The sequence below is a fragment of the Pelecanus crispus genome, chromosome 6, assembly GCF_030463565.1.
Source record: "Pelecanus crispus isolate bPelCri1 chromosome 6, bPelCri1.pri, whole genome shotgun sequence".
Taxonomy (NCBI): domain Eukaryota; kingdom Metazoa; phylum Chordata; class Aves; order Pelecaniformes; family Pelecanidae; genus Pelecanus; species Pelecanus crispus.
In genome coordinates, this window is record NC_134648.1 from 47,564,376 (window position 1) to 47,586,024 (window position 21,649).

General features: G+C 46.7%; 2 protein-coding genes across 2 annotated transcripts in view; both read left to right on the top strand.

Moving 5' to 3' along the window:
* Nucleotides 1-4,272: 4,272 nt before the first annotated feature.
* Nucleotides 4,273-9,185, top strand: FCF1 (FCF1 rRNA-processing protein). Its single transcript, XM_075713387.1, has 8 exons — nucleotides 4,273-4,287; nucleotides 4,367-4,434; nucleotides 4,611-4,682; nucleotides 4,966-5,114; nucleotides 5,560-5,632; nucleotides 6,552-6,639; nucleotides 7,090-7,184; nucleotides 8,478-9,185. The coding sequence occupies exons 1-8, from the start codon at nucleotides 4,285-4,287 to the stop codon at nucleotides 8,524-8,526; spliced, it is 597 nt and encodes a 198-aa protein (XP_075569502.1). The 5' UTR covers nucleotides 4,273-4,284; the 3' UTR covers nucleotides 8,527-9,185.
* Nucleotides 9,186-13,738: 4,553 nt separating this feature from the next.
* Nucleotides 13,739-21,649, top strand: part of YLPM1 (YLP motif containing 1) — a 39,214-nt gene continuing 31,303 nt past the window's right edge. The window contains exons 1-3 of the mRNA XM_075713386.1: nucleotides 13,739-14,782; nucleotides 19,665-19,907; nucleotides 20,842-21,036. Of these exons, the coding sequence (XP_075569501.1) occupies nucleotides 13,739-14,782; nucleotides 19,665-19,907; nucleotides 20,842-21,036 (1,482 nt within the window). The remainder of the gene's footprint in view (nucleotides 14,783-19,664; nucleotides 19,908-20,841; nucleotides 21,037-21,649) is intronic.

The window sequence follows — 21,649 nt, forward strand, 5'->3', positions numbered from 1 at the left end:
GAGTGCTAAGGACCAGGTGCCACTTCAAGCCTTCACACCCCACAAAATGCCACGTACTATTCTTAAACTGATTTTGCCCAGATCTAGAGGGCTATTTAAAGTCAAGCCTAAAAAAAAAAAATCTTTGAAAGTTCTTGGACCCCAAAGCAAACTAGATATTTTTTTTTTGCTGCTGTTGTTTTAGGGGTTCAGAAAACTGGTATCCTCATAAGGCGTTTCAGTTTCAGCAGCACTATCCACTAAATTACAGTTTACTGTCAGGATTGAGATTAAAAAAAAAATAAAAAAAAAAATCTAACAGCAAGGATTGATGCTGCCCACAAAAACCAGGACATATGCCAGAAGAAAAGCCACAGAACCTACACAGCAGTATCTACTCATTCAGAACACAGATTACATAAAGGAGCGAGAATGAAATGAACAGACCCAGGCTCACCACAGCAGCTGTCTGTTAAGAGAGACACCTCTTCTGGGGATGTAAGTGATGTGCTCCTGCTGCCTGCCATACCACCGCCTCAGCTGCCACTTCCTCCTTACTCCCTCCTCATCTACCTTCCGCTTCAGATGTCTCCTATTTCCCTCTATCCCACTAATCATACAGATCTGGCTGCCTTTGCACACTTCCACTAAGCTTTCTAACTCATATGAAAACTGACAGGTAAGTGTGCAGAGCTCTTCGACTGCATTGCAGAAGCAGCCAGACTCTCACTGTCTTTTCCTCCCCTACACCTCGAGGCAAATCCCACCCACTCAGCTCTTTTCTTCTTTCCTCTGCTTGAGCAAACAATGTTGCGGTCCCCTGGGCACAAGTTCTCATTCTCCTCCTAGATGAAGCTTCAGGTTTCTAAACTCGTATCTCCGTGCATTAAGAATCACAGACCTAGCAATTTCCTTGACATTTTAGTCCTTTCACAGCACATATCTAAGATGCGATTGAAACATATGGACCTTAATGCCCTTAATGTCTCTGCTACAAATACCTGGTTGAAACTCTGCTCCAGTTTGGCCTGGCTGCAGAAAGTGTGTGGCTCCTCCTCACATAGCTGAGGAATTTCACAGAAACTTATCAATGTTTGGGAATCTATGAGATCTCCCTCTAGCCTCTCACAGAATCAGTCTCTTCATGTCACCGAAAAAACACCACCACAAAACTAGCACCATGGGTTCATCTACCCAATCCATTTCTGCCTCAGTCCATACCTCTTTCCCTTCTGTAAAGCATACCACAAAGCACACAGCCTCTCTCTTGAAAGCATAAAAAGAGAAAGACCCGTCATTTCAACTACAAGGGTTTTTAAGTCAATTGAAGCCCGAGTCTCTTGATCTGGCTTGCAGAATTTCAGAGCTCGCTGGACAGAGGGCATTAGTTCTCTCCCTCAATCAGCACAGCAACTTCTCCTTTTATTACCTTTATGTGAGGTGGCAAACAAGACACCAAGTCAGGTGGCCACCAGAGATAAAGTGGCTGTCATACAATCAACTTCCCTCTCCTCTAGCATACACACTGCCAGCAGCTTTAAGGATGCTCTTGCAGCTGCAATACATCGGGGTAAAGAACCTGGTTGTGAGTAGCTGGTATTCAAGATATGTTGCCACTCACTTATCAGAATGCAGATCTAAATCAAAATAGTATCTGTGCTAAGAACTGCCAGCTAAGAATCTGGGAAACGAATTCTGAAAATCAGCAATATAAGGTGCCACCGTAGCTAGGCTGGAAAAAAAATGCTGAATTGTCCGACAGGTCTTAGTGCTTTTGATCCAAGGACAGAGCACGCAATGGTCTCCTGCCATCTGCAGGGAAAATGGATATTTGGAAAGCTTCACCTTGGTTTGACTCAAGGAGAAGTACTGGCATAATTGGGATAGACAACATGGAATCATAAAATAAACTATTTTAGTGCCATTGTTTCTCTCAAGTCAGCAAGGAAAGAAAGGCCAGTAATGGGAATACATTTTGTTTGTATTACTGCTGCTCTGAAGCCAGAGGAACACAAGGTAAAGCTCCAGAAGGAAGCACAAGTATAGCTGCACATACAAAAGAACTGTAACACAGTGATGGCATGTTCATGTGGCTACAGCTACAAAGCCAGCTGGGGACAGGCTATACAGAACTGATTTACTGAGGCCTTAGGAAATATGTTGTGCCTCTTGGTTTTTTGGTGCACTGATAAATTTAACTTCCTTCCTTCTCCCCCTTGACAAGTTCCAAAATTAAGAATAAAGTGTTTAAAATCTTTCTGCAGGTTGATGCTACCTCATGCAAGCAAGACGAGAGAACCCTTCAACTCTGAGCAGAATGTCCTCTTGATCCATGCGCACAAACGTCCACCACCAACAGCCAGTGCATCTCATCCCACACACAAGATGACAACTCTCTGAGTGAAAAGGCACAGTATTTTCTCACACTAAATAACGCGTGTGCAGACCAACAAACAGGAATGCCCATGGGAACCCAACTTTGAAATACACCCACAGAAGACTGAAGAGTCAGCTCAAAAGGCACTGAGCAGGCTCCAGTATCAGCTGTCAATGACAAAAGCCACATCAACGGCCAGCGTCCATATAAAACATTCTCCCATTAGGGCTGGCATCTGTCATATGCATTTACACACAAGCCAAATAAAATAGTGACAACAGGAAAAAAAAACCCATGGGAGACCTTTGCCAACTGCCTAAGTCTAAGGACTTTTCATCGCAACTGAACCACCACCAGGGCTGAGAGCTCCTCCCGTCCCCCCGAAACACAGCGAGCCAGCCAGATGGCAACTTTCAGGCAGGTCTCATCTTGACACCAGATCTGCTTCCGTTCAACCACTTGCCACCCTATACACCCATGGGGAGAGCAGATTGCCCGCTTCCTCCTCGATTATTTCCTTCACCCGAACCACTTGGGTCACCTAAGCAGCACCAGGGGAACTCCATCAACTGCGTTTCCTCAACCAACCAATAAGCCTGGTATGATCACTCAGGTGGAAAGCTCAGTCATGGTTTCCCTTATGAACCCATTTCTCCTTTCAATCTAATTTTCTTCCTCATTGTCAGAGGAGCCTCAGTCACAGTTCTACTGAGGCCAGCACTTCAGGAAGAAACTCGTGCACGGTACCTCACTGGCTGCGTAGCTGCTTTTTCTGACCAGCACACCAGATAAAACCAGTGCCATTTGGAAGATACCAACAGCTATAAATTCTCACTAATCCCAGAAGCTTGCACAAGAAAGGTAACAACAAGGAGGCCTATCCCTCACCCTGCCCTGCACAGGGGACTAGAAACTAAGTGCTCAGGACTAGTCCAATTACTCGGAGAATGTTTCCTTACATGCGCAGAAAAGATATTTTGGGACTACACCATTATGGCTGCAGAAAGCACAGCTGAAATTATGCTCATCTGCCAGGTCACAACGGTTCGTAAGAACTACGGATAACGACAACCCACTGCTTTTCATGAAGTTCATGAGCTAGAACGCGGCGAAGCCATCATGACAGCGATTCTTCAGAACACGCCAGCCCAGCAAGATTCAGAAAGGGGGCAGAAGACCTCCGTAACCTCCCAGCTCCGCAAAACAGAAAAGAAGGGGAGAAGGAGGGCGCTCGGGGTGCTGCGGTTCCCCCCCAGCCCGCTGGAGCTGTGGCTCGGCGGGGCCCCCAAACCCCGCGGCCCTCCCACAGGCGCCAGCCCCCGCAGCCTACCCGACGTGCCACCGATAGAGACACCGACAGCACCGCGCAAACGGCACGGCGAAACCAAAAGGGAAAGCTGGAGGCCGCCGCGCTTCCCGCCGCGGGGCAGGCGGAGCCAGCCCTTCCCGCTCACCGGGAGCCCCGGCCCCGCCGCGGCCTTCCCGGGGCGCCCACCCGCCGGCGGCAGAGCGGGGACCCCCGCCGCGGCAGCGCCGAGCCTGCCAGGGGCAGCGGCGGGGCGGCCGCCAGCACGGGCGCCCCGGGCCGGCAGCGAGTCCGCCCGCGTCCCTCCCGCTGCCACCCGCCGGCCGGCCCGGCCCACAACCCCGGGGGGACGCCCGAGGGCGGCGGGGCGGCCGGGCCGCAGCTCCGGAGCCCCGCCCGAGCCCGCCCTCCCCTCTCCGCCGAGGCGCGGGAGGGGGCGGGGAGCGCCGTTACCGAAGACTGCGGCGACGGCGGGCCCGCTCCTGCGCGCCACCAGCGCGGGCTCCCGCTGCTGGCGGCCGGAAGTGACGCCAGCCCCAGACCTTCCCGGCGGGGCGCAGTGACGCGTCGCGGCGGCACCGGAAGTAGCAGCAGCAGCAGTAGCAGCAGCAGCAGCAGCAGCATGGTGAGCTGGGAGCGGGCCGGGGGGGCCGGGCCGGGGTCTCTCCCCAGCTCATCGCGGCTGCGTGTCCGTCTCCTTGCAGGGGAAGCAGAAGAAGGCGCGGAAGTACGCGGTCATGAAGCGGATGATCAGCCTCCGGGACCAGCGCATGTGAGTGTGGCCGCGGCTGGGCCCGGTCCCAGCCGGGGCCCCGGAGCCGGCCGTGCGGCACTGGCCGCCCCCGTGTCCCGCTCGGGAGGGGAGGGAGGGGATTCTGGCCCAGGCTTCTCCGCCGCTGGCCGCCCTGCCCTGTCACCCCACCCAGGAGCGCCTGTGTTTCCTTGCAGTAACGAGAAGGACCGGGCGAAAGCCCCCGTGAAGAAGAAAGACGACCCGAGTGCCATCAAGGAGCGGGAGGTGTAAGTGCCGCTGACACTTTAGGGAAGGAGGGAGGAAGGGAGGGCCGGTAGGCCACGCTGCAGGCTGCAACCAAGGGCATTTCTGAGCAAAGCTGTCAAGTAGGAAGTGGTGCCCAAACCAAGGGAGTGGGCTTGGGAGGTGGCAGGAGGCCTGACGGGTCACTCTCCCGTGCTGCCTTGTGTTGTTTCTGTTCATTACCCCTTCTTTATTCTGTGCAGGTTGTAGGATTGAATATGTTGTTAATTGCAATTAACTGATTTGAATTCTTTGTCTTCCCGGCAGCCCCCAGCATCCCTCTTGTTTGTTCTTCCAGTATAACACACAGTTGGGCCCCCCTTATCACATCCTGGTTGACACTAACTTCATCAACTTCTCCATCAAGGCCAAGCTGGACCTAGTGCAGTCAATGATGGACTGTCTCTATGCCAAGTGTGAGTGTCTGCATCACTCATAGCTTTTCCTGGACCATGTAGTGCCACGGTGTGCTCGTGATGTGCTTTATCAGCCTCATATCAGTAGCTGAGGATAACAGAAATCTTGAAGAAAAGATATACGTGCTATAATCATCGAGCTCACTGTTCATGGCTATGGTAACCCTGGAACTGTCTCTGTTTTCAGTCAAACAATAGTCTTAAATGCTAATGTCAACAAAGGTAAAGCATTAATAACTTAAAAATCTAAAATTACCATGGGGTGGTCAAACTCAGTGGTCTACATTTGTCACTTTGCAACCTTATCAGTTCTCATAAGTTTAAAATTGTAGTAATATCTTATAGAGTTCCATGATAGTTAACTGTTCCTGGGCATGTGGTCAATACTGTAGGGGTCTGTAAAGAAACACTGCTTGGTTTTAATGCAGGCTTTTTTTGCATGTAGGTATTCCATGTATCACAGATTGTGTAATGGGTGAAATTGAGAAGTTAGGACAGAAGTACCGTGTGGCATTAAGGTAGGTGCAGGGTGTTCTCCATATCTAGAAATGAATGTTTTAATATCAACAAATGAAAAGCATTTTCCATGATGGTGCTCTTGCACTAGAGGGTGGTTAGGTTGTTGCAGGCTCCCAAACTTGGTTTTGTTTCTCTGGCTGTATGAGATCAGTATGATGGCTCGAGTTTTAGATTATTTTTAAAAAAACTAAATGCTAGGTATGAGTGCACAGTATTGATCTGTAAATCTTTGTTTCCCCCTAAGACGTTCAAAACACTTCCTCCTGTTTCTCAAAATAAATATATATTTTTTTTAATTATAGAAGTTTCTAAAAATAAAGAAAGAAATGACGCAAGTCTCATGGAACCTCATGTTATACGTGTAGGAGTAGATAGCACGTGCTGATAATCTAGAGCCAAGTTATTGTGTGATCTGTACAAAACTAGTCCAATGTAGTTCATGCTCTCCAGGCATACCAGTCAGATGTATTGTTCTTTACTTTTTATTTTGGCCTGTTGTGTTATAAAGTATCCAAGTGCATCCCCTAAACAGCTTTGATGTTCCCCTTCAGAGAGGAGGTGAAGTGTTCCTATGTGCATTGTGCGAAAGATCAGATACTAGAAGAAGTTCTCATTCTTCCCACAGATAACTTGTTTCAAATTACTTTGTTAGGCAAGAGCCTAACATTGTGGGGATCTTGAACCCAACTAACAAGTACTGAGGAATACTTAGCCTATAATAATTAGCCACACAAATTGCATTCTTTTTTGTGCTCCCTGTTTCCATTGACTGTTGTGTACCATTCACGCCATGCCTTCAGCCCTTGTTTTGAGAATAACATGCTGCATATCATAGAAAGGGGCGTTCCTGTTCCTCTATACTGTGCTACTGTACACTCTGGTCTGACTGCTGTGATGCTGCCTTGCATGTCCCCACAGAATTGCCAAGGACCCTCGGTTTGAACGCTTGCCATGTATGCACAAGGGAACCTACGCAGATGACTGCCTGGTACAGAGGGTCACTCAGGTATTTCTGTTTCTGAAATTTTCTATACTATGCTAATATACTAAAAATTCCTGAACCCACCTGGTTACGGATGACTTAAATTTCCCACAGAGTAATTGTAAAACCTCACTAAGGGGCAGTTTCAGTTCCTAGCACAACTTCATTCGAAGCAAGCTGTAGTCTTCCCCGAGCATTCTTGTTGTGTAGGACAGCATCAAGGGGCACTTAGGGTAGGAAAGCTGTCAGCTGGGAAGGCTGCACAGACTTGCGATGTTGCTACAAGTCTATTTTGATGAGTGGAAGGAAGTTACTAGTCTGCTGTGGAGTTCTGTACAAGTCCTAGTAATGCCTCGCTCAGGACTCCTAGGCCTCTTATGTTAAATGAGCTCACTGAATGGAAGCTTTTTCTCAGCTTTGTCTCCTTGCTGTGGGTTCACTGGTATTGAATCTGACTCACCTCTGTTTTTTCAGCACAAATGTTACATTGTGGCCACAGTGGATAAAGAGCTCAAGCGGAGAATACGAAAAATCCCAGGAGTGCCTATAATGTATATTTCCAGGCACAGGTAAGGGACCTCTGACAGCGAGGAACACTGCCTGGCAGAATCCTTCTCTAACAGGGACTCTATCATCCTGTATTTCTCTCTGCTGCATTGTCTATAGTGCAGGTTGCAGTAAAGGGCCCAGTGTTTGCACAAAAGTAGAAGTACAGCTGCTTCTGCAAGAGACTGGTCACAGACCAGTCTACATGTTCATTTGCTTTTACCTGGAAAACTAGTTTCCTTGAGGCCAGTGTTTCCATAGATCAGTTTTGCTTAGCAGCAGCAGGACTACCAGGTAAATGCATTCTACAGGTGCTTGAGGAAAAGAACCATTCTTGTTCCATATTCTATTTGGTAGCTGTGTGCACCCTCAGCTAAGAGATTGAACAACTTGCTTCTTAAGATAAAAACCAAACCAACTCAGAAGGATGCTAGTGCAGCAATTCCAATGCAACAGATTTTTCCAGTATCTGCAAGTACTGGCTCACCTTATTTATTTAATTTTTTATATGCAGTAGGACCAGTGATCTACTGTAAAAACATTTGCTTAAATTAATTTCCTGTTCCTTCCAAAGCACTCATGAAGCGTAGACTAAGAAGACTTTACTCACCTTTGTTTGTCATATCCAGTGTTTTAATATTTCTTCTACATAATGTACAGCCCAGAAGATTTATTTTGCATGGAACCTATGCCAAATTGTTTCACAGTGTGGTAGATATGTTTGGTAGCATGGTAAGGAGAGAAGTCAGGACGTGGAGAGAAAAGGGCCGAAGTCTTCAGATGGGATGGGAGAGATACTGGAAAGGAGGCAGTTGTGCTAGCAGTAGAGATAATGAGTCTAGTAATATGCAGACAGAGCGTTATGTTAGAAATGGGGAGGTTGATTGCTATAAATATGTAAAGTCTTAACTGATATATAATTAGAACATGGCTCAGAAGATTTTTCTCTCAAAACATCTTTGCCCCTTATTCGCTGTGTCCATGAATCGTAAGTCAAATGGCCAAAGTTTTATTCTCTGTGGTGGTCTGCTCTTAAATCCTAAGTCAGATCTTACAAAACCACCATTTTTAACCTTCTCTGGAGATGGTGAGCCTTTGAGATGCCCAATTTCTGAGTTTGAGGTGAAGGATAACAGCAACCTTATGAAGGCTTTTCACTTTTGGAAGTAATATTTTTCTTCCTGGGGATCTGAGCTGCAGATATAAATGCAACAAAGCTTCTTGCTGTTCAGTCTGTCTGTAAGCCTGTTGCTGCATGGGGAGGGGAGCAATGTGGAGTAGGTTGGCTTCATAGGTTTTCCCTCTTTCTTTCTCAGATACAATATTGAAAGGATGCCAGATGATTACGGAGCTCCTCGATTCTAATGTGTCCAGCCAAGCCATCGATGCCAGGACTCTGAGCCAGGATAAGGGTCTTTCTGGTTCCAACTCTCCTGCTTTCTTTTTTGCTGGGACTCTGGTCACAGGACTGTGGGTGACATTGGACTGACTTCATAGCCTTGATCTTCTATGAAAAAGCTGCTTGGAAGAGTCTGGTTTTATTCATCCTTGTTCTGACTTGGCCTGATTACCTATAGCGGGGAGAAGCATATGAGAAAGAGAGGACGGCAGTGCCTAGAACATGCCTAACTCCCTCTTCATTGGGATCATTGGAAAAAGTGATTTCAGCATTCTGAATTAAATATTGGTGATGCAACTCTGAGAACAAAACCACAGAAGTTTTAGAAGTTTCTTATTGCTGCACTGCAGCAGGACAAGTATTCCTTTGGGACACTCCCTCACACCTGTCCCACGAGCAAATAGGAATCTGCATTCTGGACAAAAGCTGTCATATCTGCACCAGTTGGCGTGCCTTCTCTGGACCAGTGGTCTGGAAGATTTTAATTCAGAATCAATGGGCTTTTTGTCAGCTGTACAATGAATGAAGTTGGGTTAAGTGTCCTTCTTGGATTCCCACATCTGTACTGGGTTAGCTGGCAGCTCGGTCCTTTTACTTGTATGCAGAGTGATAGCGGGAGAGCAGAGTTGGGTTAGGACAGACCTCTCCCTCTTGTTTGCTTGGCAGCTATGCGCCTCAAATCCTTATCCCTTCTGTTAGGTGTCAGGGAAGAGGAGGAAGGTATCAGACTTTGACAGAAAGGTATGAAATTGTGAAAGGTATTAATGTGGGCTGGGAGCAGAGTAGCTGGCGGGAATCAGCAGTGGCTGCAGATCAAGAGTATCACAGAGACCTGTGGCATTTGCTGCAGGGAAGGAAGTGGTCGGAGGAGGGAGGGAAAAGAGATGGTTAAGCCACATGGAGAAGAGCAGTGGAAAAATATTTCAAAACTGTAACTCTGCATTCTCATATCTTCTCCATTACTTTTTGACTTTTAGCAATATAATTTGCTCTTCTGATCTCTGCTCTGCAGTGAGGAGAATTGTCTTAAGACTGAGAGGTGAGAGACAATATGAGGGTCGCCAGGGGCCAACATGCCGCAGCATGCTTCCTGGCCAAAATGCTGGAGTTGGGGGGAGTAAAGGGGGAGACTGAAAATTTATATTCTTCTAAACTTTACTAGAGCTTTTATCCTGTGGTGCCTTACATGGTCCAGGCTGCAGAGAATAGCTGAACTCTGATGTATGCTGGGCAGCATACAGTGAAGATAACACTGCTCCTCTGCTAATCATTTCCTGCCCTTGGGAAATGCCCTGACGTGCTAACAACTTTTTTGCTAGCACCCTGCCTCTACAGATATTGCGGGAAACTTTGGGAACACATCAGTCTTACCCCTCGTACTACCTCTTTGCTTGCTGCAGGCTCACTTACTAAACTCATCCCTGAAATAACAGCATACTGACACTTTCAAAACATAGCCCCTTCCAAGCTATCACAACTGAAGTTTATCTTCTTCACCTCCAGCCAGGAAGAGGGTATCCAACAGCCCTGAGATATTACACTCGGTGTATAATTGTACATTTCAAAAATAATATCCTTAGTTTTCTTCTCTCAATTCAAGTCACATTTCTTTAAGCTGTGCAAGTACTCCTGAACACTTGAAGACCATGTTTAGTCAAGAAACAGTTGTAGGATTAGATCTGTGTAACTTGGTTTTCAGAATAATTCTAGTTTTGAAAGACTTCTTCAAGTACAGAGTTAACTAAAACTGTTCCCCTGCAAATAACTTCACTTGAATTAACCTAAATTGAAGGAGACTGGAGAAGAAAGAAATGGACATTCATGGTAGCATTTGATAGAAGTCCTTCTGGCACTGGAGAAGAGGTCAAAGGCACAGCAACATGATGAATTTGGGGAATGTCCGCCTGCCAGCAGAATGCCTATTGGAGGGACTTAATAAAAATACATGTATCATGAACTGTGGGTAGGAATCAAAGCAAATATGCCCATTTACCAAAGTCTTTTACTCCTTAAATTAACATTCCTTGTAATCTGCCTTGCTTGGTTAAGTTACAGGAGGAGGAACCTGTAATAGGCAATTCCTAAAGAAGTGTTAAGAGGGTTGGAGGATGAGCAGCAGGGAGAAAGTATTGGCAGTGAGCGAACCCATCAGAAAATTTTCATAAACTGACTATAATTGGCAAGACAGAAAAACTTGGGTATTAACCCAAAGAGCCTGGTCAGAAGAGAAACACAGGACAGGAAAGGACCACCTGAGTTATCAAGTGCTTCCCCTGCAGTCCCAGGGAACCTGTGTACCAGACACTTTGTTCACAGGGAAGTATTTACTCCATGCACACCATGGCATCCCAACCTCAGATCCAATTTACAGCATGTCAAAGGAATAAAGATCATTATCTGTATAACAGGAAAGAGGTTGGTAAGTGAGAATGCTTTGATGTTCCTACAAATGCAGAATTCTGCCAGTCCAAACCAGAAAAGAAATTCCTTCCTGACCCAACTCTGGCAGTTGGTTTAAACCTGTACACGAGTTAGATACCAAACAGATGCCTGCAATGTTTCTCAGTAACTCAAGGGAATTCAGCCTCCCCCCTAACATCCTGTCTCTTGCTGTAGCCAGTTTCCATAGCTTCAGAAGATAAGAGAAAACAATCAGAAAAGCCACAAAAAGAAGGTCTGAAGTTATGTGAAGAATGGGAGAAAATAATTTCTACTCCTTTCTGGGGGCCACCAGAAGGCCCAAGATTGCTGCAGCGTTACCACCGGATGAAGTGAAGAAACTTAAGCTGCTGATCCAAGATGTGATGCTGGTTAATTGAGGGATAACTGACATGTGGTAGAATAGCATTTAGAAGCAGGAAGAACATGAGCTATTTAAAAAATTAATTAAAACCAGCATGATGACATACATTAATGTTACAGAGTGTAAAAGAGGGCATAGATGTGGACTTTGCAGGGTTGCTTTAGGACAAGGTAACATTGGGTAAAGCCAATATATCTTGGCTGGTGGGAATCAACACTACTGCTGCCCGGAACAGATTCGGGTATTGACAAAAGCATCTGTCAAATTATTTGGAAGTTAACGCTTTGGGCTCCTCAATTTACGCTGGAAAACAGTTGCTACTGAAAATGGTTGAGTACTTGTATTTCTTCATAAGGGAAGTAACAGGTTTAATGGTTGAGTACATGTATTTCTTCATACGGGAAATAACAGGTTTCTTTACAATATTGAGTACCCACAACAAACAGCAAGAATATTGGGAGAGACCTGCCTGCAGGAAATAACCTTGAGTAAAATGATTACAAGAGAACTCACTTTATCCTCCTGATCAATTCACTCAAATCAAAGGATGTTTGCAACAGGAATTCCCTATTTTGAAAGGACAGACTTTTGAAAGCTTAGTCAGTGAGTAAACTGCCCCAAAGAGCTCAGGGGTATAAATGTTAAGTACGAGTACAATGTGGAGGAGATGAGGGCTAAAAGTACAAATGCTATCTGGAAGTCATATTCACTGTAAGAGAAATCTTAGAGGGCCACCTCTAGACAGAAAAGGATCAATAATCACCTCTAGATGAAAAGAAAGGATACTAAAGAATAGAAAAGACAGTTCTATGTGTATTAAATTAAGATAGTTTTCTTGAAGATTTGCATCTCATAACTTGAGTTCACACTCTACTTGGAGCTGAGCTTGTAGATTCATGGTGTATCACCTGTGTGGATGCCCTGGAATTTAACAACAAATGAACACAAATCCAGCTTTTCCAGCAGAGAGGATAAAGCTTTTTCTCTACCTAACAATCTGGTTTTCTTGATTTTTCTCCTGAATGAAAAGTCTTTGGACTTTTCCTCCAACACCTGCCTTTCTCCACTGGCCAGGGATCCTTGATTCACCAGCCATGAATTAGAGATTGAACATGAGAAAAATTGCTCACCTTTTCTGTACTTGGAAGGAGGGCAAGCAGTGAGACACAACGCTGGTGCACCGCTGACCTAAACAGTAGCCACTAGGCTTCGCTGGCCAGCTACTAGAATTCACATGCACAAGCCCTCCTGTCTTTTCTCTACAATGGGAGTTCAGCACTTTGCATAAATCTTTGCCAGCTGGCTACAGAACATATCTGTATGTTTAACTCATACTTCAGTGTGGGAAGGGAGAAACGCAAGAAAAAATTCTTTCCTGCTCCTCAGTGCAGTTGCTTCTGGAACAGATGAGGCAATTTCAGACACGTGCCGCTCCATTCTCGGTTTTGCCTCTGGGGTTTATTACCAGCGTGTTCACTGAAAAAGAAACGAAGTCGTTCAGGCCATTGCTAGGGGACGGCTCGCCCAGCAAGGCCCCGGCCCCGCGCAGGGGGTCCGCGCGTCGTTCGCGAGGCTGCAGAGCCCCTTTGCCTTGGTGCCCCTTTCCCGAGGCCTGGCTCGGCTGGATCTGCGGCCGCACTCATTTCACCCTCCAATCGCCAACAACAATTAATCAGCTCTGCCCATCGCACCTCGGGTCACCGACACCGGCTTGGCACCGTACCCCGTGGGGCTGAAGCGGGGCGGCGACAGCCGCCGCGGGCCGCAGCCGTCGCCGGTGGGCGGCAGGGGCACGGCCCCAGGCGGGAGCGGTGAATGGGCGCGGAAACATGGCCGCCGCCGCACCGGGGTCACCGAGGTCACCGGCGTCCCCGCCCCGGTAGCACCAGGGCCTGCGGGAGGCCGCCGGCACCGGGCCCGCGGCGGGACCCGGCGGGAGCACCCGGCGGCGCCCGCCCGCCCGTCGCCCCCTACACAAAATGGAGCCCCGACCCTCTCCCCGGCGCCCGGCCGGGGTCCGCTCCAGCTCCCCTCTGTCGCCCGCCTCTTCCTTCCCGGGCGGGGACCGGGGGCGCGGCGCCCTGAGCTCGCGGTGCCATGGGCTCGCGCTCGCCCCCGCCCCTCCCCACGCGCCCCGCCGCTGGCTTAGCGCCCTCCCTCCCGCCAGGGCGGCGCCTGCCCGCTAGGCGGCGCCCTGCCGGCGCCGAGCCCCCGGCGCGGGGCGCCGCTCGACGCTCTAGCGCCCCGCCGGCCCTCTACTGCCCGGGCGCGCGCCGCGCCTCCCTGCGCAGGCGCCCTGGGCCGCCCGCGCCGCCGCCGCCGCGGCCTGTGGAAGCGCCGCGCTCCCGCTCCGCTCCCGCCGCCGCAGCCCCGCCATGTACCCGGCCTGGGGCTTGTACGGGGCGGCGGGGCACTACCCGCCGCCGCCCACCTCCATCCCGCCCCCGCCGCTGCCCATCCCTCCCCCCAGCGTGCCGCCTCCCGCCGTCCCGCCGATGCCGCTGCCCAGCTACCCGCCGCCGGGCCCCGCGCCCGCCGCCGCCGCCCCGCCGCCGCCGCCCGCCGGTACCTCGGGGTTCCTGAGCCTGCAGGAGCAGCACCTGGCGCAGCTGCAGCAGCTCCAGCAGATGCACCAGAAGCAGCTGCAGTCCGTGCTGCTGGGGCCGCCGCCGCCGCCGGGGCCGCCCCCTCCGGGGCTGCCGCCGCCGCCGCTGCCCGGCTCCTTCACCGACTGGCAGCAGCCGCCGCCGCCCGTGCCGCCGCCAGCCCGCAGCTACCAGAAGCAGTTCGCCCACCGCGATCCGCCGCCGCCAAGCCGCAAGCCGCCCGCCGCCGCCCGGGAGCGCGACGGCCAGGAGCCTCCGGGCGGGCACGGCGACTGGGGCGAGCCGGTGCCCTCCTCGCCGGTGCCCATGGACATGGAGCTGTCCTCGCCGCCGCAGTCCCCGCAGCCCGCCGCCCAGGCCTACCTGCCCCCCGCCCAGGCCTACCTGCCGCCCCCCCAGGCGGAGCCGTACCTGCCCCCGGCCCAGCCGCCCCCGGCACAGTCCCCGCCGCTCCAGCCCTACCTGTCCCGGGCGCAGGCCTCCCAGCCGCCCCCCTCCTTCTCCGAGCCCCCGCCCTCCTACCTGGAGCCCCCGCCGGCCACCGCCTCCCAGCCCTACCTGCCGCCTCCCACCCAGGGCTACATGGCGCACCCCCAGCCCTACCTGCTCTCCTCCCAGGCCTCCCCTTCCCAGCCGGCTCAGCCCAGCCTGGCCCCCTCCATCCCTCCCCCAGCCAAACCATCGCAGGCCCATTTCCCCCCACCCCAGCCGTCCTTGCCCCTGCCCGCCACCACCCAGCCGGAGGCCGTGCAGGGTGCCGCCAAGGAGGCCGGGGGCACCGAGCAGCCGGACCCCTCCACCATGACTCCCCAGGTAAGGCAGTGCCGCCTCCGTGCTCGCCCCTGCTGCCCTGGCTGGCGGGAGGGAGTCCCCAGGGCCGTGGTGGCGATTGACCGCTGGCCGGTACCGGGTGTTGCAAAGGTCTCCGAGTAAAGGCGGTTAATAAGCACGCTGTATTTGCATAATACTTAAAGGGTTTGGATGCAACCCTTGGAAGTCCGGGAATGGCGTGGCTCAGGTGTAAATGCTTGTGTATCCCATGGTGGTTGTTGGGATGTCATTTTTCAAGAGTGAATGAGTTGTTTAGGGAAAAATCTTAACTCCCGGAGGAATTTAGTTTTCTTGGGGGGGGTTTGTTGGTCTCTGGAGAATTGTTTTCCAAAGTCCACCATGTAGGCAACCTGCACCTAACCTCTGTTGGCTTCATCTGGCCTGTTGTGAGATGCAACAGTCTGTTCGCTTATCACATGTTGCAGGATGAGTGCTTCTTGTCATCAGTGATTTCTTCATTTAGTTTGCTCATGGAGTCATGTTTCAGTTGTCTGTCTGATCAGTGTAGAATTGTGACTATTTTAATCTTGCCACACATAGTTAAAGCTGCAAAAGTGTTTCTGTCATCGTACATGGTTGCCCTTTACTTAGACTTACGTCTACATTTTGTGCTATGCATGCTTGATCTTCTAGTATAAAATTGTATGGGGCATTGGAAGGAAATGTTCTGAAATGCAATGTTCGTATTGTTAATGCTGTGTGCTTTTTATGTGTACATGAGGGCAAAAATGCCTGCAAAATGTTCTCATGCTTCACTTCCTAAATGTGAGCGGTTCCAGTGAACTTGACGTGACCCTTCATATGTATTAAGTTAGGGACAATCCAGTTGCTTAAGGTTAAGCGTGCACAGAGACACGCATGTTGAGGTCCTCTGCTATGTATATAGGTCAGTCAGATTCACTGAGGCTTTTACATGGGTTTAGAGTTGGCTTGTAGAGATCCAGCTGAAGTGCATGCTTTAAATTTACTTTATTGAAGTTTAAAAGACATCTATTTTTTGCAAATTGATCTTAGGATTCTGATATGAAGCTAAGTTTGCAAAAATCCTGTTGCATTGTATTGAAGTCACTGACACTTTAAATTTGTTACCTTTTTAATTGTATCCATTAAAATTTCTATACCAATACCTGAATACATTTGGGACTGTATCTAAGTTTGCACCATATAACTAATCACTGCCTAAGAAAGTGGTGCTTTCAGTTCATGAATTTAATGTTACAAAGGTTTTGGATGGTACTAGTTGATCTTTTACAGTGATAGCAATGGGACTTACTAAATTTTTTTAATGACAAAACCAAAACCTTGAAAAATCAGGTGTAGAAAGTGATGTTAATTCAGTATTGAGGCTGCTTGCTGAGTTTCTAAATTGTTGAACTCGATATCAAACAGTAAACTGTAATTTCTCCCCCCTCATGTAGCCTGAAATTTTGTTAATGTTATTTAATTGTTCTTCAACCACTCTCTCCTTTCCAGAAGAGTTCCAAGTAATGCATTATCGTAGTGCACACATAGAAGAAGCAGAATACTGTTGAACTTTATATTATCTGGTTTATGAGTGTCTATACAAACAACTTCTATCTTGAGTAGTTTGTTTGCTATCATGCACAATTCGGTGTTAATTGAAAACAAATATGGTACCTTGCTGGTCATAAATTTGTCATAACAGATTGATACGATTTTGGCTATCTTAGGCTGTAAAATGAGACAGTATTTGGAGCAACAAGTCCTCACACAATAGGAATAGGAAAAGCAAAGCATAGTGATGCTTTCTTGCTAATGATCTTCAAAGCCGAGTAGAGAAATACTGTAATTTGGCATTTATAAGATCCTACTAAGCCTTTGTTTAAACTGGTAATTGAAAACAATTCTTTCTGTTCTCATTCTGTAGTATTTGGCTGCAGCCAAATAGATCAGTATTTTTCTCTTAACATAGAAAATATTATGCAATTTGCCATGAGTTAGTGTTTTATTATTTCCCTTTCCTGTCTAAAAATAAGATACCCCTCATTGCCTTGACAATATTGTGAGTTCAGCATAGTTTTTTACATGAGTGTACAGTTGGAATAAGTTGCTGGATTCTTGTGTTTCTCTACAATCAGATGAATCTTTTGTCAAGTCCTGTTAAAATACCGGTGGTATTTCATTAATGCTCCATCTCATATTTGGGTACTGTATGCTGCTATTTATTTATAGTAGTAAACAAATATGTGTGGGTGCATCTGTACCCATAAATATGCACTTGTCTGCATCTGTTAAAGCTACCTTAGCTTTGCCGTGTCACCTTTCAGCAGACTGCTGCACTCTTTAAAATCCCTCCTTTATTTTATAAAGGGTGCTAAACCATTCTTTTGCTGTCTTTACCAGAAAAGGACCAAGTGTCCCCCAAAATAGGCATTATGTTATGGCCTAGGGTCACCTAAATTCATTTTGAAGTAGTGTTTTGGCGTGGGCTCTGTGTTAATGTTTTTGGTGGTATGTCCTGTGGTCAGGAGCTGATAATGCTGGTTTCAGTGGTCCCTGTACGATGCAACAGGTGTAGTTTCTTGGTCAGCCAAAGATGGAAAAAGGCGTATGTTGATGCTGGTGTGTTCCTTGGGCTTAAGGATTGTAACTGGACTTGAAGAATGACAGTCATCATGAGGAGATAAGCACTCCAATAACTGAACTTTTTGCCATCAGGAATTTTCTACACTAGCACTTCTGTTTTGCTCAGACTAAGATGTAGAAATCTACCTTTCCGCTTTTCTCGTGCTTTTCAGATAGAACCTGCAATGCATGCATCACTGACTTCATCTGCTGCAAAAAATAGGTGACAGGATATTATTATAGCTCTTTGTGTGAACCCCTGGTCATATGATGAGTTTTAGCCCTTTGTCCAATTGGTAGAATGAGGAAGAAACAAAATGGATCCATGGAGACAATTTTGTGGCAGTAGAACAGGTGCTCACCAAGCACAGCATCCAGCACCGTCATGGTAAATCACCTTATAATGCCTTTTGAGAGAGATAATTGAATCATCTTTTGTATAGCTCGGGATGTATGCTCTTCCCTGGTGTTGAAAGTTGCACTTATTACAGAATGTGTTGAAGGTTTCTGAGAGAGTCCATGCTGGAACGTGAATGCACATCTTCCACCCAAAGCCATGACAGCTCTTCTGAGTCATATTCTTGTTAAAAAGATTCTTGGCCCGAGCTATTGCAGGATCAGCATCAAGTCCAAGAAGCATAGCCTCCCCTTTCATTGACCTCATCTCCAAGTTACAGTGCTACAGAAGTATTTTTTTAAAAATACAGCTCCATGTTTAATTGTGTCTGTGAGATTGCTACCAATAGAAAACATCATTCCTGATTTGAGCGTGAGGTAGGCGTTTGGAGGAAGCTTGCACTTCTTTTAAACCTGTTTTAAGATAGTCAGAATGGTTCAGTTTTGAGAAATCTCATCAGACAGCACTTACCACTTTGTTGTTGTCACACTTATATTTTAAAATACCTGCATCTTTTGGATTCTTCTCTGTTTATGAGTGGGCTTTATATAGGTGTCTTTTCTTAACTGTGCATGCTTGGATGGAAGGGAAGAGCAGAGGATATGAAAGATGTAGAGCAGTCACAGGTTCTCAGGGGTGGTGGAGTTGTCATGAGAGCACGAGAATGGTTGCACTAGGTCAGACTGAAAGTACAGTATTTTATCATTCTGTCTTTGACAGTGACTAAAAGCAGATGCTAAGAGAATAACTTAAAAATCAAGTGTATAGCAATACTTCCCTAAAATACAGGACCTGCCTTAGCTGCAACAAGTGTCTTTATTTTTAAAATATGTAGATTTTTCTTCCATGAGTTTATGGAGCTGTGTCTTGAATCCACAAAATTTTAGCCCTTGCAGTGGTCTCTAGTCGGGACTTTGGTAGCACAAGGCCACGTCAGGTGAAGAGCTGCCTCCCGCATGTTTTAAATCTGTGTCGTGCTAGTCTGATTTGATACCTGATATTTCTTGTATTGGAAAAGATACAGAACTGTCGGTTCCTATTCAGGTCTCTTTAAGATACACCACTACTTAAGTGTTGAGATACTTATCTTTAGTCTTTTGTTCTTTATCTTGGTGGCAGCTTACAGTGCTTTGAAGCTACAGTCATCTGCCCCGAGTACTCTAATTCTAGCCTGAAATATTTAAACCTGAAAGCTCGATCACTTCTTAAATGGATAATTTTTTAGGTACAACCGTATCTATTTACCTCTTCAGCTGCTGAGTCAATCAGAAGTTGTGAGAATTCAGATGATAAATAATCCTCACTATATGCTGGTTCTGATTGTTCTTTTTCCTTTCCACAGCCTTTATTCACATGTCTCCACCACAATTTCTCAGCTGTCATTTTCACTCTGCTTGATGTCTGTGTTCTCTGTTTGTCCTCTTCATCTTTTTTGTATGTTTCCTCCTTTTCTCTTTACTGCTCCTTTACTCATACTTGTCCTCCATTTTCCCTTCATTTTACCTAAGTTAGTTTCATAATAAGTACCTATAGTTGTTAGGAATAAAAAGCACTAAAATGATAAGTATGGTGCTTATTGCATGTCTGTAGAGATTTGGCGCTTTTTTTGGCCCTCTTTCTGCTTTTCATTATTGCTCTCTTTAGTTCTAAGCTCTTTGAGGTAGGAAAAAAATTCTGTTGTGGGTACTATGCCTCACATAGCGGTTTCTGAATTTTGATTAGATCTTCTGACATCCATTGCAATACTGTTGATGATGAAGTGAGTTTTCCCTCAAAACAGATTTAAAAATTTTTCTAGAGTGTGAGTCTAGTGGCTATCATGAATTAATTTTCATGTTTTTTCCTGTGAAAGCTGTCTTAGAAAATTTCTGTCTATTGTAGGAACAGCAGCAATACTGGTACCAGCAGCACCTGCTTAGCCTGCAGCAAAGGGCAAAAGCCCATGCTCAGGGACAGCAGCAAATGAAAGGTCCAGTAGGGAAGGATGCATCTGAGCAGAGAGCAAAGTCTGAAGAAGGGAAAATGAGTGCCTCAACTCAGCAGTCTGAACCTCCTCCACTTAATGAATCTCTGCCTTCAGCTTCCAAAGAAGACGAGTCTTCTCTGACATCCACTGAAACTCAGGTAGGCTTTGTAAAGTGATGCCACTCCATTTGTTGTGCTAGATGCGACAAAGAAACAGGAAAATAATGCCATCAAATTCTCATGTATATTGTGTAACAATAACTAAACATGGTAAAGCAATTTTAAAAGAACATTTGCTAAGGCTGCACCAATTAAAAAAAATAAAAATACACTCCTTGTATATAGACTTATATAGTCGCCCACACATGCACCAAGCGAGCCCAAGCTTGACTCACTTGTTCCTTCCACAACATTGTCATCTTTGTCTATGAGAATAACTTTGTGATACCCAAGTGCAAAATCAAGTACTTGGTAGATGAGGAATGCTATCTTTAAGACACTATTTCTTAATTCCTCTCTGGCAGCTTGCCAATTCTGGCTCCCCTCCTCTCTGTGTGTTATAGTTTGTCTGAAAGCCAAGAATTTAGCACAGAATATTTTTGTCAGCATGCTTAAGAACAGTTAATAATGGATGGAGGTCATGACTGATGTTTGCACAGATTACTGTAGGGCAGTAGATTACCCTGCAGCATGTGCTCCACTTTAACTTACAGTTGTGTTGGTTCCTACGGAGTAGCAAAAATAATGTACTCAGAGTTACTTTGCTTCATCATGAAAAAGCACTGTTGTCTCATTATATTTGCTGTGAGCAACAGATAACAGATCTGCATTAATCTCTTTCCTGTAGGTAGTTTCTGTATGTATGAATGCCCTAATTGCCATCAGCCTAACCTTTAGATCAGATTATTCACATTAAGAATAAATGAAATAAAAATCAGCCTTCCACAAGCTGTGGGCGGCCAGAACACTGAAACACAGAGTGATAAAATAACAAACACTGAGAAAGTTCCTGTACACTGGCTAGTGATCAAATGTGTTTTTCTTCTGACAGAAGGAGCTTTCCTTTATTTATAGTATTTGCCTTCTTCTCTAGCTCAATATTGAACCTCCCGATGACCCTGAGGAAGATTTGAGATTGCAGCAATTACAAGCGGCAGCAGCTCAATGGCAGCAGCATCCCCATCACCGGGTTGGGTTTCAATATCAGAGAATAATGCAGAAGCATGCCCAGCTGCAGCAGATAGTACAGCAGTATCAACAGATCATGCAACAGCCTCCACACTTGCAGGTGAAACGCTAAGGAGATGGTGTTTGATATACTTCCTGGATGACATAGCTCTCATGGTCTGCTGAAAAACAAGTAGTTGAATAATTTTTCGTGGTTGGCTCATTTGTCTAGCTACTTTTTCTGCTTGGGTAGAGATCTCTATCCCCTTTTCCTACTGTCATGCAACTTCAGAATGAAAAAAAAGAATTGACAGATAGTGATAAAGCTTCAGGATGAGAAATACAAGACTTGTCATAAGATTTTTCAGACATACCTGGGTGATACAGGAGCAAAGCTGAACACAGTATTGAATTTATTCAGCTTTAAATGTTTTATTGCTGGAGAAACAGTTTGGAAGAATGCTCAGCTAAACAGATGATTGTGTGGAGTACTTTGGTAGCTGCTTTTTTTTACAACATTGTGTAGTACAAAAATAAATATGTACAGTGATGAAGTAAACATAGATGCCAAAAATAAGCAGTTAAAGTAATTAAGAAAATCAGTCTCACGTTATTTTTGACTGAAATAATCAGTGAAATAAAATAAAAACTCTTAATAACGAGTTTGGATAATTATATCAGTGTTGCAACCTTTAAGCTTTTAAATGGAAGTTGATTACTGTATTAGAGAGTTG